This window comes from Lissotriton vulgaris, chromosome 6, assembly GCF_964263255.1.
Source record: "Lissotriton vulgaris chromosome 6, aLisVul1.2, whole genome shotgun sequence".
Taxonomy (NCBI): Eukaryota; Metazoa; Chordata; class Amphibia; order Caudata; family Salamandridae; genus Lissotriton; species Lissotriton vulgaris.
The window spans coordinates 1,151,655,406-1,151,668,354 of record NC_141694.1 but is presented as its reverse complement, the minus strand read 5'-3'; the positions used below and the strand labels follow the sequence as shown (position 1 = coordinate 1,151,668,354).

General features: G+C 43.8%; 1 protein-coding gene across 2 annotated transcripts in view; it reads right to left on the bottom strand.

The window, feature by feature from the left end:
• Positions 1 to 12,949, bottom strand: part of THUMPD2 (THUMP domain 2 tRNA and snRNA guanosine methyltransferase) — a 268,497-nt gene that overhangs the window by 116,318 nt on the left and 139,230 nt on the right. For both annotated transcript variants that reach the window (XM_086927226.1, XM_086927227.1), the window contains one exon: positions 3,316 to 3,403. In XM_086927226.1, coding sequence (XP_086783352.1) covers positions 3,316 to 3,403 — 88 coding nt within the window. The remainder of the gene's footprint in view (positions 1 to 3,315; positions 3,404 to 12,949) is intronic.

Sequence of the window (12,949 nt, the reverse complement as noted above, 5' to 3'; positions counted from 1 at the left end):
GTCAAAAGTGTCTGGTGGTTGATGGAAGAGGCAGGAGTGTCTGGTAGTGGGTGGAAGAGGCACGAGTGTCTGGTGTTGGATGGAAGAGGCAGGGAGTGTCTGGTGGTGGATTGAAGAGGCAGGTGTGTCTGAGGGTGGATGGAAGAGGCTGGGAGTGTCTGGGGGTGGATGAAAGGCAGGGAGTGTTTGGTGGTGGAGGAGAGGCAGGAGTGTCTCTTGGTAGATGGAAGAGGCAGGGAGTGTCTGGTGGTGGATAATAGGCAGGGGATTCAAATCACTCCCCCTCGGTGCTCAGCCCCGACACTGGGGCCTTCTGCGAAGAACTTTGGGACCGTTTGTTTTACGAATCAAACACTGGGGTCATGACCTATCAGTGCTCTTGAAGGTACTTCATGTTGAAGATAAAATTAAAGTACCAGCTATGCCCATGCATGTTCGTGACTGATGCTGGGCGAACATGTACCTCATATTGCAGCATCTTTCCAAGCAGGATCGAACAGAACCAGGTGTGAAACCACTGGCACCTACATGCAGAAGCCCCGCCTTCTGCCACGAGGGCCGAGGGAGGGCCTTTGTGTCTTCTCTGAGGCTGGCCAATGAGGCTGCGGTTTTTGACTCCGCCCCTTCAGCTGACCCCGCAGAGCTCTATAAAACTCAGGGTTCGGCAGCTCTCAGTTTGATGGTGTTTCTGTACGAGGGGGGTTGGTTGGAGGGAGTGGGTGGGTGTAAATGGTTTGTGTTTTGTTTAGTGATTTACGTGTCTTAGGTTTTTGCACAAAAGAAATATCCTGTTTTTTTATATTTTGGCTTTCGTTTTTTTTTTTTTATTTCTAATCTGCTCCAAGTGCTGTGTTTTTGACTTGAGAGCGGTTTAGAACAAACCGCAAACTGAGAGGGCAGGGGTAATCTGAAAGGGGTCCGAAGGGATGACCCGATGCGGGGTCTGGTAGCAAGGGCGGGGGGTGTCCTGGCGAAATGTGCGTGTGTAGGGCTAGGAATGGGCCCCAAACTGGACCTTTACTACAAACCTCGCTGCCGCGAGCAAGGCCGGCTCCTGCCCCTCGAAGCCTTCATTCGGTGGTGGATCATGAATGAGCTTCGTCACTTGTGTTTGCTTTGAAGTGGAAGTGGAGGGGGGGTGGCGTGGGGGACATGTTCACCTCGGACACATGTTCACCTCTGCGCCTCGGTTTGTGTGAGAGCTTTTCCCAGAGCGTTGGTCGGGCATGTTCAATGCTTGTTGAACCTGGCACTATGTAAGATACTTACACGTTTTCTCGCCTAAAATGTTGATATATTTTTTTTTATGTTGTGTATTTATTTCGTATTGTTTTTTTCAATGAAAATTGCCTTTTTGAACGTTTTTCCAATCGGCATCGATTTCTATTTACACCCCGCAGCGAATTTCTGAATGTTACATTTTGAGGTTATTCTGGCAAATCAAAAGTTAAAACGGGGCAAACGCTAGAGGGTGGTTAAGGGAGTTCTTTACACCTGCATCACCTCTGGGTTTTTAAAATGCTGAGAATTGCTCTTACATTCATATTGGGTTATTTCGAGCCAGCCAAAACTACAACACCCATAATGCACTAGGTTGTACTCTAAAACGAGTTAGACAGCGATCTGGCATGGCGTAAACCCGCCCTAGTTTCACACAGCTCGTTTATGGCAAATTTTTCTGAGACATTGGTGTATTCAGAATGGATTTTAGCTTGGGTTCTTGCAGACCACTCCAGCCGGTGAAATTTCACATCGGTTGTAGTGAGCAGGCCCAGGCCGGACCCAAACTGATTCATCCCCTCATTGAAGGAGGGCTGTTCTGGTGTGAATGAAGTAGTATGCTCACTCACCAAAGACTGATTGCAGTGATGTTTTTCTAATTGGCGATTTGTCAACACCAGTCATATAAATAAGCATCAAAATATTACTGAACCATGGCGTGAATGAGACCTGCATCCATTCAAAGGATTTGTAATTCTAAATAATAAATAAATGTCTAGCACTCTAAATAGTACAAACCTGGGAGACTGTGGAAGGAAGAGCATTAGTCAGTGCGCTGCAGGAGAAAGGGGCAGTGTGCAGGCGAAACTGTACACGAGTTGGGAGGAGAGACAAGCTGTCACTAGTGTGTAAAATATAGTGTGTCTGTCCAACGCCTCGAGTAGGGGCATCTAGTCACCGCGTGCACATCTTCTGTCTGTCCGCGTGCACATCTGGAATCCGTATTGATTCCAAAAGGCCCTTGCATGGCAAGAACAGCGCATGTGCGCTCCTAACATGGTATGGGGGTTATCCTAGTTCAGACAGTATTTTCTGCACTTGTACCCCAAAAGTATGGAAATTATATAAGTAGTTTGTCTGACGTGGGAACATACTGAATTAGGACCTGGTTTGAGATGAGCAGCGCCCCTGACCCGGACTATAGAACAAGATGATTCTGAATAACCACCACCAACCCAGGTTGGCATAGGCCTGGTGACACATGAATAGTGCGGATATATAACTTTACAACAAAAAGTATTCCAAGATGGCCGCCCATGCGTCAGCACATAATAAAAGTATAACAACCCTGAGAAGATCGTTTACCTATGTGTCCATAGACATGCGCACAGAAGGCCATCTTCAAATGTTTTTTTAATTACTTCAATAAGAAATATGCATAGTGTAATTCATGGTCTAGTCTTTATCAGAATGCACTTTTTAGAGAATGCTTTTACATTCCTGTTCTAGATTTCCCCTCGACTGGACGTTCTGTTCCATGGCAGTTACACTCCCGTCCCCTGCCTGGAAGAGTACGCTCTTGTCTACTCCTCTCTAGAATAAAGGTTATTTAATCTTACTCACCGCGTCTAGACGATCTGTTTACTACATTTTGGCGATGAGGATATTAATATGTTTCTTGTTCTTCTTTCTTTTCTTTTCCAACTTGTTTTTTTTTTGTTTTGGAAAGGAAGAAGATGTGTAATACACGGTCTAGTCTTTATCAGAATGCTTAAACATTCCTGTTCTATGTTTCCCCTTGACTGGACTTTCTATTCCATGGCAGTTACACTCCTGTCCCCTGCCTGGAAGAGTACACTCTCGTCTACTCCTGCTCTAGAATAAAGAAAGGATCTTCAATCTTACTCACCGCGTCTGGACGATCTGTTTACTACACAAAGCAAGCATGCATTGTCAAAGCCACTAGCGCAGAAGCAAAAGACAGGTCAACTTGCTTTGCCAATGCTTAAATACTAAAGGCTTTGTGAATTCCGAGTGGGGTTGAGAAGGTCTTCCTGCTGTGATGTTATACTGCTCCGATCGGCTTTTACTCACACAGATTTCGGCCAGGGAAGCCATCGCCCAGGCTACTGTAGAACGTAATCCTGCATTCCTGATATAAACTCTGTTTGCCAAGGGCACTCTGAAAAATAAAAGGATGCCAGAGAAACTCGGATTAGACTCTTCATGTTACTCCTCCATTTTTCTGAATAATAACAAAAAAATTGTTGCAACAGAACACGACTATGTTATACCCATTCCGTTTAAGTAGGAAACACTTAAAACTGCAAGAGTGGGGAAGGGAGCAGGCAAAATTGAATACATTAAAAGAACATTTTAGATTAAACTGAAGTATAGTTGTAATAAATAGCCTCAAAATACATAACTAGGGAAATGAGGTGAAGAAAGTCAATGAAAATATCGATGTCAACGCAATAGTTGAGCTGTAATGTAAATATGTTTTTGAAATAACCATAACCTGAAAACTACTAACTCCTCCAAGTAAATGTTCGTATCAAGAACTCTTCGAAAGCCACAATTTTACTGTTTCTGATGCACCGGCTGCAGAGGAACCCCTGCTCCTATGGAGATGGTCATGAGACAATAAATAATCAAATGGGCGTGTGCAAATGTTCTCATGTTCTACTACACCAGGCTTGCTAAGTTATTTTATAACATATAGTTTACAATACATCCAGTGAAAAATCCTGAAAACGTTATTTGTTTCTGGAAAATTCTCCTGCAGAGGTTGTGAATCTTTTGGACGTTTTCTGAAAGGATACGTGCAGTTTTCACTTTTGTGCAAACTGCATGCCTGTGGAATTCGAATGTTCCAAACATTTTCTAGAAAAAGCCTCTCAAAATGTTTTTTTTTTCCATTTCAGAACAAACGTACTACATTTTCATGAGAGAATATAACAAAAATAATTGTTCTAGCGTAGTGGAGTCGGGGTGCACGCATGCGTGATACATTTATCGGCAAGAACACCAGTGATAAATATACAGTATACAATGTTGAAGACCCCCAGAAATATGACTAGTATCCAAAAGGAAACAAAGGGCAAACAAAAATCTAAAAGTAGAAAAGAGGGGCACAGAGAGGAGCAAACAGGAAAGGAGACCCAGTGGATTGGAAAAGACTGGAAAATGGGGAGAGGAAAGGAAGGGGAATTGAGAGAATATGTAAAGACGAAGTAAGGAGGAAGGGAAAGGGGTGGACATCTGGGAACGATGAGTGTATAACTTTATTGATCTCAATAGAAGGTGTGAAGACAGGGATAGAAGTTAAGAAATTGAAAAAAGTTTAACAAAAACAACAAAAGTGGAAGGCTTTATGGTGGCATGAGGTCAGGAGCGTTAGGATCCAATCTTACACTGATCTATTTTTTCTTCTCTGAGGATAGTTTAATTTTAAGTGTTAAATGCCCACATGCATCAAGGTATTTAGGAATCGCAAACATTGCGATTCGGTAAAATCGGCCGTTTGCGATTCCTAAATACCTTTTCAGCATGCATCAATCATTTTTGGAAAAATCGGTATTTTTAGCGATTTCCAAAAATGCGATTGCTTCTAACGAATCGCAAATTTGCAATTCCTTAAAAGCAATGCATGATTGTTTTTAAAATTGCGAATTCGCAATTAGGGGGGGCAAATTACCACAAGGGTGAACCGCGTGGTAATTTGCGAAAAAGGTTTAAAATGCTCAAATTAGCATTTTAAACACTGTCATGTTACAGACACACATGTCCTTAGGACATGTGTGTGTGAAACATCCATTTGAAAATACATTTCAGTGGTGCGGGGGGGGGGGAGGTCCTTTGGACCCCCCCCTGCACCCATGGAATGCATTAACATTTTGCGAATTCCAATTTGCGAATTCGTAATTCCCATTGATTCCTATGGGCCTTTTGGCCCATAGGAATCAATGGGAATTGCGAAATCGCAAATTGGTATACGCATAATATTTGCGATTCGGTAAAAATTGCGATTTTTACCGAATCGCAAATTTTTTGCACTTTCAATCATGCATCCCGTTTTGCGATTCCTTATTTGCGATTCGGTAAAAATCGCAAATTAGGAATCGCAAAACCGGACTTTGATGCATGTGGGTGAAAGTGTTTAAGGAGCTGTCTGCCGCTCTGGTAAACTGGGATCCTACCATTCTGATATAATGAATTTGAGACCGACTTAAACTAGTATACCTAAGAGGAGAAGTTGCCCTGTATTTGGAGATGGGTAACTGCTAGGGGGAAAGAGCCTAAAGCAATAGAAGCAAGAACTGGGGGTCATTTAGTATGCAAAATCGTGTCACTGGCCTCATACCAAAACTTATTAGAGAATGTACAACATAGGAGTGTTGGTTGTAGATTTCCCGTTTCCTTCCCGCATTTACAACAATGATCTGTGTTCTGGAGTCCCAGTTTGAAAAGTTTGGGGGGGGGTCTGGTGAGACATGTAAACAGTACAAAGTTTTCATTGTGCCAGAGAGGGAGCGATCTTATTGGTCGTCACATTAGACCAAATGGGAGGCCAGTTTAGGTTGGCGAGCAAGGGGTATGAGTATTATGCAAAATAGTTTCTCATTTTTCTTTGATTGGTCATGTCAAGGTGGTTGATTTGGGTGATATAAAAGAGTAAAGTTTGGATGCCATGCACCAGCCTAAGGCCACTTTTGCCAAAATAGGTTGGAGGTCCGGAGGTTTGTGGAACTTATGTTAAACCAGGACAGCTTTAATTTTCGGAAATGTATAAAAATCAATATCTTCTAGTTTAAATTTGCATTTAATGTCGGAAAAGGGTAGAGGTTTTGAGGGAGTCCCTATATCCTCGGTACAGAGAATAACTCTATGTGCCCAGTTTTCAAAGTACATGGATTTCCCATCCTGTTTGAAGTTATTATTGTGCCATAGTGAGGCTATGATGAAGTATGTAATTTTATTGACTAGTTTATTGTCAATTTTTCGGACAGGTTGGGAAGTACCAGCAAAGATGAGAGAGGAGTATTCTGCCACTAAGTTTTAGTTTAGATTATGGATGTAAGGGAGAGAGGAAGGATGAGGTTTTGCTCGATTGTGAGCCAAGGTGGTTAGAGATTAGCAATCATTTTAAACCAGAAAAGGCCTCGTCGGGCAAGGTATGCTGCTTTACATCTTCGTAATCCGGGAGTGTTATGCTTCCTAGGTTTTTGGGTAGTCTTAATTTTTTAAGAGCAATTCTCTGCTTTTTAGAGCACCAAAGCAATTTGTGAAGGAGGTGGTTGATCTCTGTGAAAAAGCTATCTGATAAAGGGATGGGTGACATACTAATAAAAAAATTAAAACTGAATTTTCGTTATAAATTAAACAAAAGTAATGCTCCCCTCGCCATGGGAGGCTTCTCCCAAGGCTGGGGGAACATGACAATGTTTTTATTGTTCATTACCACCAGGTTTTACCTGGTGGTAAGGAACAGTAAAAAATTACTACACATCGACCCATCTAAATTGGGTGAGTGGACATGTAACCATTTCTCCGACAGTCCTGACTCCCCAGGGCCGTTGGAGGGGGTTAATCACAGCAGAGACAGAATAGTCTCCACTGTGATTCACCTTAAGGTCCGATCGCATGTAAATGCAGCCGGTGGACTACTATATTGGCAGGGAGGGAACTCAGTTGCAACTGAGTATCCTCTATGCCAATATATAAATCATGCCCTCTTTTAGGTCCCTATTAAACCATATCCCTATATATTTTATTCTTTTTGTACCCATTTAAGGCCAGTGTTCCCTATAATTGAGCCACTGCAGCGACTACTGAACGGGGGAGGGGGGCAGGGAATTTCAGTTTTTTCTTTATTAAGGGTGTAACCAGACATTGTAGCATAATCATTGAACATGGAAAGTATGTTGGGAGTGGCAGAGTCTGCATGAGTTGAAAATGAAAATATCTGCGTATGCCGCAACATTTTGGTTGGGGGTAGAGGGGATTTCGGGGATAGTAGTGTTTTCTCTAATGCTGACGAGTAAGGGTTCAATAGATAGTCGGAACAGGAGTGGGGAGAGAGTGCAATTCTGTCTCATGCCTTGGTATTGATTGAAGTTTTTGACAGGTTTCCATTGATACTAACAATGCCTTAGGATTTTTGTACAGTCCAGCCCGAACTGCCAAGCCACGTCTTCCCGGGACTGGAATCAAGCATCCTAGGATCGATTTCTGGCTATTAGCCATCTTCAGCCAGGATAGCTTGACTCCAGTGGCTTAGTGAGCACGGGACCCACATCTGGGCATACCCTTCCCACATAGGGTGAACAACAAAACACACAAGATGTTGGACAGAATGTTGCACAATGGCAAAACATTCACCCCCAGTAACAGATCTGGGTTTAATCCATCGTATCCTGGCTGATGAAGGCTGATAGCCAGAAACTGGTCCTAGGATGCTTTATTCCGGTCCAGAGAAGACATGGCTTGGCAGTTTGGTCTGGACTGTTCCCATGAGGCACAGAGTCAAGACTGATTTGCATATGGCCATGTCTGAACTGGGGTGGCTTGGTGAGCAAAATAACGATGGATTAAACCCAGATCTGTGGCTGGGGGTGAATGTTTTGCCATTGTGCAACATTCCGTCCATCATCTTGTGTTTTTTGCTGTTCACCCTATGTGGGAAGGGTATGCCCAGACGTGGGTCCCGTGCTCACTACGCCACTGGAGTCAAGCTATCCTGGCTGATGAAGGCTGATAGCCAGAAACCGGTCCTAGGATACTTGATTCTGGTCCAGGGAAGACATGGCTTGGCAGTTCGGTCAGGGCTGTTCCCATGAGGCACAGGGTCAAGACTGATTTGCATATGGCCATGTCTGAACTGGGGTGGCTTGGTGAGCAAAATAACGATGGATTAAACACAGATGGATGTATGACATTACATCGCGGACATAGTCATCGCGTGCTTTTACCCCGCGTCTATGACCTTGCGCAGACCATTACATCGCCTACTTTCACATCGTTATCAGTTGCAACGCAATTGCATTGCTTTCCATTGGCCAGCACATTACCCCGCAGAACAACGCGGTTTTTGCTATTTCCCGCATGAACCCGCCTCTAACCCCTGGCCCCCACTGCCCTTCTCCCCGTCCCCTCAATGCGAAATCTTATCTTTTTATTTTGTTTTAATTTTTTTGGGTTGTGTAAATTCATTGTGTAAATCTCTAACTATAAATGCCTGTATTTTTAAGTCGCCCACCCTGCCTCCATCCATTTTGCAGTGTATTGTCCGGCTGGCCAGACGTGAGAGCAACGTTCGTACGCACCGACCTCCGCCATTTCAAGTAAGTAACACTAAGTAATTGCTGCGCCTCAAAAGCGCTCTTTGTATTTGTATCTGTTTGTATTTCAAACAGATTTAAGCAACATTGAATTAATGGCCCTCTTTCATCCTGAAATGCAGTGGGTCTGGGCATCCAATGGGATACAAAATAGAATCGAAGCAATCATGTGTTAAATGGATTTTAAGAATGCTCGATGAAATAGTCTGATTATCAACCATGCATAAATACATCATGGTTGGACGAACTGCAGGAGGTGGTTGGTTTCAGTACAAGGATTGAATGATAGCAACTTCGTATTAAACATACTGTACATATTTCCTAATCTATCTCGTCCATTCTGAGTACCAACGACACTTTTGGCTTTGCACTTTTTTGATCTCTCTCTAATCCGCTTTTTTTATATGCTTCTTCCACTCTTGTTTCAAGGTCTCTTTCCCATACATCACGTTCCTTTAATTCCTTCCTCTCTCAATAGCCACCTTCCTTCTCTATCTCCTCTTTCCACCAACATTTTTCTTTCACAGTCATCCCTCTGTCATTTGCTTGTTGCCAAGAGAAAACCGGTATTGGCAAGCCAAAAGGTTTTACCGTAAGGCCCGTTAACTTAGCCAAAATAATTTTGTGCCGACATGGGAATAACTTGAACATGTGGAAATTGCAGACCCCAAAAGGGGAGAGGGTGTGGTCTGATGGCTAGCGCTGCCAACTTTGGTGCTGGAAACCAAGGTTCGAGCCTCAGCCTCGTGACAACCTCGAACAAATTTTACACTTACAAGTGCTACTTCTTATGTGTGTTTAACCACTCTTACAAGTGCTACTTTTTATGTGTTTAGACCACACTTACACGTCCAGCGCTACATCTACTTTTTATGTGTTTACCGGACCAGTCATGGATTGCTGGATGGGTGGTGGATGCAGGATGGATGGATGCACGATGTATGGGAGGATGGATGGGTGCTTGGGTGGTGGATGCATGATGGATGGATAGGTGGATGGATGCATGATGGATGGGTGCATGGATTGCTGGCTGGGTGGTGGATGGATGGATGGATGGATGATGGATGGGTGGATGGATGGACGCACGGTGGATGGGTACATGGATTGGTGGCTGGGTGGTGTATGCATGGTGGATGGATTGGTGGGTGGATGGATGGATGGGTGCATGGGTGGTGGATGGGTGGATGGATGGATGGATGTGTGCATGGATTGCTGGCTGGGTGGTGGATGCCTGACGGATGGATGCATGATGGATGGGTGCATGGATTGGTGGATGAGGCAGAAATGCAGGCCCACAAAAATGGAGAGGGTGTGGTCTGATGGCTAGCGCTGCCGGCTTTGGTGCTGGAAACCAAGGTTCGAGCCTCGTGACACCCCAGAACAAATTTACACTTACAAGTACTACTTTTCTACTTTTTATGTGTGTTTAACCACACTTACCTGTGCTACTTTTTATGTGTTTAGACCACACTAACACGTCCAGTGCTACATCTACTTTTTATGTGTTTACCGGACCAGTCATGGATTGCTGGCTGGGTGGTGGATGCATGATGGATGGATGCACGATGGATGGGAGGATGGATGGGTGCCTGGGTGGTGGATGCATGATGGATGGATGGGTGGATGGATGGATGCATGATGGATGGGTGCATGGATGGCTGGCTGGGTGGTGGATGGATGGATGGGTGGATGGATGGATGGATGGATAGATGATGGATGGATGCATGGGTGGTGGGTGCATGATGGATGGATGCACGGTGGATGGGTACATGGATTGGTGGCTGGGTGGTGGATGCATGGTGGATGGATGGGTGGGTGGATGGATGGATGATGGATGGGTGCATGGGTGGTGGATGCAGGATGGATGGGTGGATGGATGTGTGCATGGATTGCTGGCTGGGTGGTGGATGTCTGACGGATGGATGCATGATGGATGGGTGCATGGATTGGTGGATGAGGCAGAAATGCAGGCCCACAAAAGTGGAGAGGGTGTGGTCTGATGGCTAGCGCTGCCGGCTTTGGTGCTGGAAACCAAGGTTCGAGCTTTGTGACACCCCAGAACAAATTTTACACTTACAAGTACTACTTTTTATGTGTGTTTAACCACACTTACAAGTGCTACTTTTTATGTGTTTAGACCACACTTACACGTCCAGCTCTACATCCACTTTTTATGTGTTTACCAGACTAGTATTGGATGCATGGATTGCTGGCTGGGTGGTGGATGCATGATGGATGGGTGGATGGGTGGATGGATGGATGGGTGCCTGGGTGGTGGATGCATGATGGATGGATGGATGGATGTATGATGGAAGCAAAGAGCCCTACTTTAAGGAATGGGGCCTCTGTGTGCTGTGTGATAACCCAACAGAAAAAACACACTGTTCATAATGCCATCTCAAATACATGATGCATGTATTATACCAATCTTAATAATCACTCCAAATTCGGGTACCAGTGATAATTTTTTTTTAATGTTAAGTGACAACCCCACGTATTCCAAACCTGCGTAGTAACACCATGCGATGTGCCAAACCATCCTATGTAAAAGCATGCGTGGTTGAGGCATACTATGGAAACGTTCCTGCAAAGTAAAACTTGTGTTTTAATGCGACCGCGATGATCGTTGTAATGGGTGTTCACCATTATTAGTTGCTTTATTAAGGTGTCCACAACAGATCTTACTTCTACCATTTCTCTGTTGCCCCTTGTTGATTACTTTGTTGCGATGGCTGTTTCCCGTTTAAACACTCAACTAATAATCCAAACGCAAACCCATGTATTATTTTTTTTATGCTACAGAGTCTCAAGGGTAACGGAGTTGCAAGGCAAGCAACATTTTTGGGTGTCATCGCAAAGTGCCAGAGCACAGTCTCCAAAAAGGTAAAACAGCGTACATTGACAATTTGCTCCATCTCTACTACTCTCTACCACTCACTCACTACTTCTCACTACTTCTCACTCTCTACTACTCACTATTACTCACTAATACTCACTACTACCTACTACTTGTCATTTCCTACTACTCTCTACTACTCTCTACTACTCACTACTATTCACTCTCTACTACTCTCCACGACTCACTACTACTCACTCTCAATTACTCCCCAATACTCACTCACTACTACTCACAACTACTCACTCTCTACTACTCACTACTACTCACAACTACTCACTCTCTACTACTCACAACTACTCACTCTCTACTACTCACTACTACTCATTACTCATTCTCTATTACTCTCCACTACTCACTCACTACTACTCACTACTACTACCACCGCCAACACGTTTTTTTTTTTGCTGTTACAGAGTCTGAAAGGTAACGGATTTGCAAGGCAAGCTACATTTTCGGGGGTCAACACAAAGTGCCAGAGTACAGTCTCCAAAAAGGTAAAAGAGCATACAATGATAATTTGCGGGTGAACCAATTGTAGGTGCTGATGTCCGTAACCAATTGTATTGTATACCAAAATGTGTAGGGTTATTGCCGCTATCCCAATTATTGTTTTTAGGTCTCGCCTAAGCCATCGCATTACCGTTGCTTTGCCGACATCTTTGGGCTTTCAAAAAAGCTCACAAAAGATTTTACAGGCGGACATGTCCTGCTCCGCCATAACCCAAAATAATAACAAACAAGCATGAGAACAGGAAGTAGTTGCCAGCAGTGCAAGCACCAAAAAGTAGAAGACAACTTGTATGTTAAAATCTTTCTTTAATCTTGTTTCTCAGTTGCATATAATGTTGCCTTTGTTTGTATAAAGGTAACTACAATGCTTTTCACTTTTTAAGTTTTCCACATAATGCACTGCAGCCACAATGCTCTACAACATAGACCAAACTTCTGGCTAAACACATTTGGCCCCAAAGGCGAGACCTATTGGATATGCCAATGCTTGTTTATTTTTTATGGAAGTCAAGTACCTATAACCGTCTACACCTTTTATGACTTGCAACAGCAAATAATTTTCCTGTTTGTGTCTTGGAAATTATTCTCTTTTTTTTTTCGTTTGACAGGAAATGTCGGATCAGAAGATGGCCAAATACATCACCTCCAGCAGAGGAAACCGTCTACTAAAACACAGTGGTTATATATATTGTAAGGAGAGACATTCGGAGCCACAGGGTCATTGGAGGTGTGTCCAATACTACTCCAGCCATTGCAGAGGCAGAGTGGTTACTCTGGGTGTCTGTTTTAAGAAGCACCGACCATAACCACTCTGCCTCTGCACCTGCAATTGAAGTGAGAGAATCTATAAAGGAAATGAAAGTGATTGCAGGCAACTCCAATGAGACATGCGCTGCTTTTATAAGGGAGGTATCCCAAAACATTCCTGAACATGTTTCTAGTAGTATGCCCACTATTCCAAACTTGCAGCAAATAATCC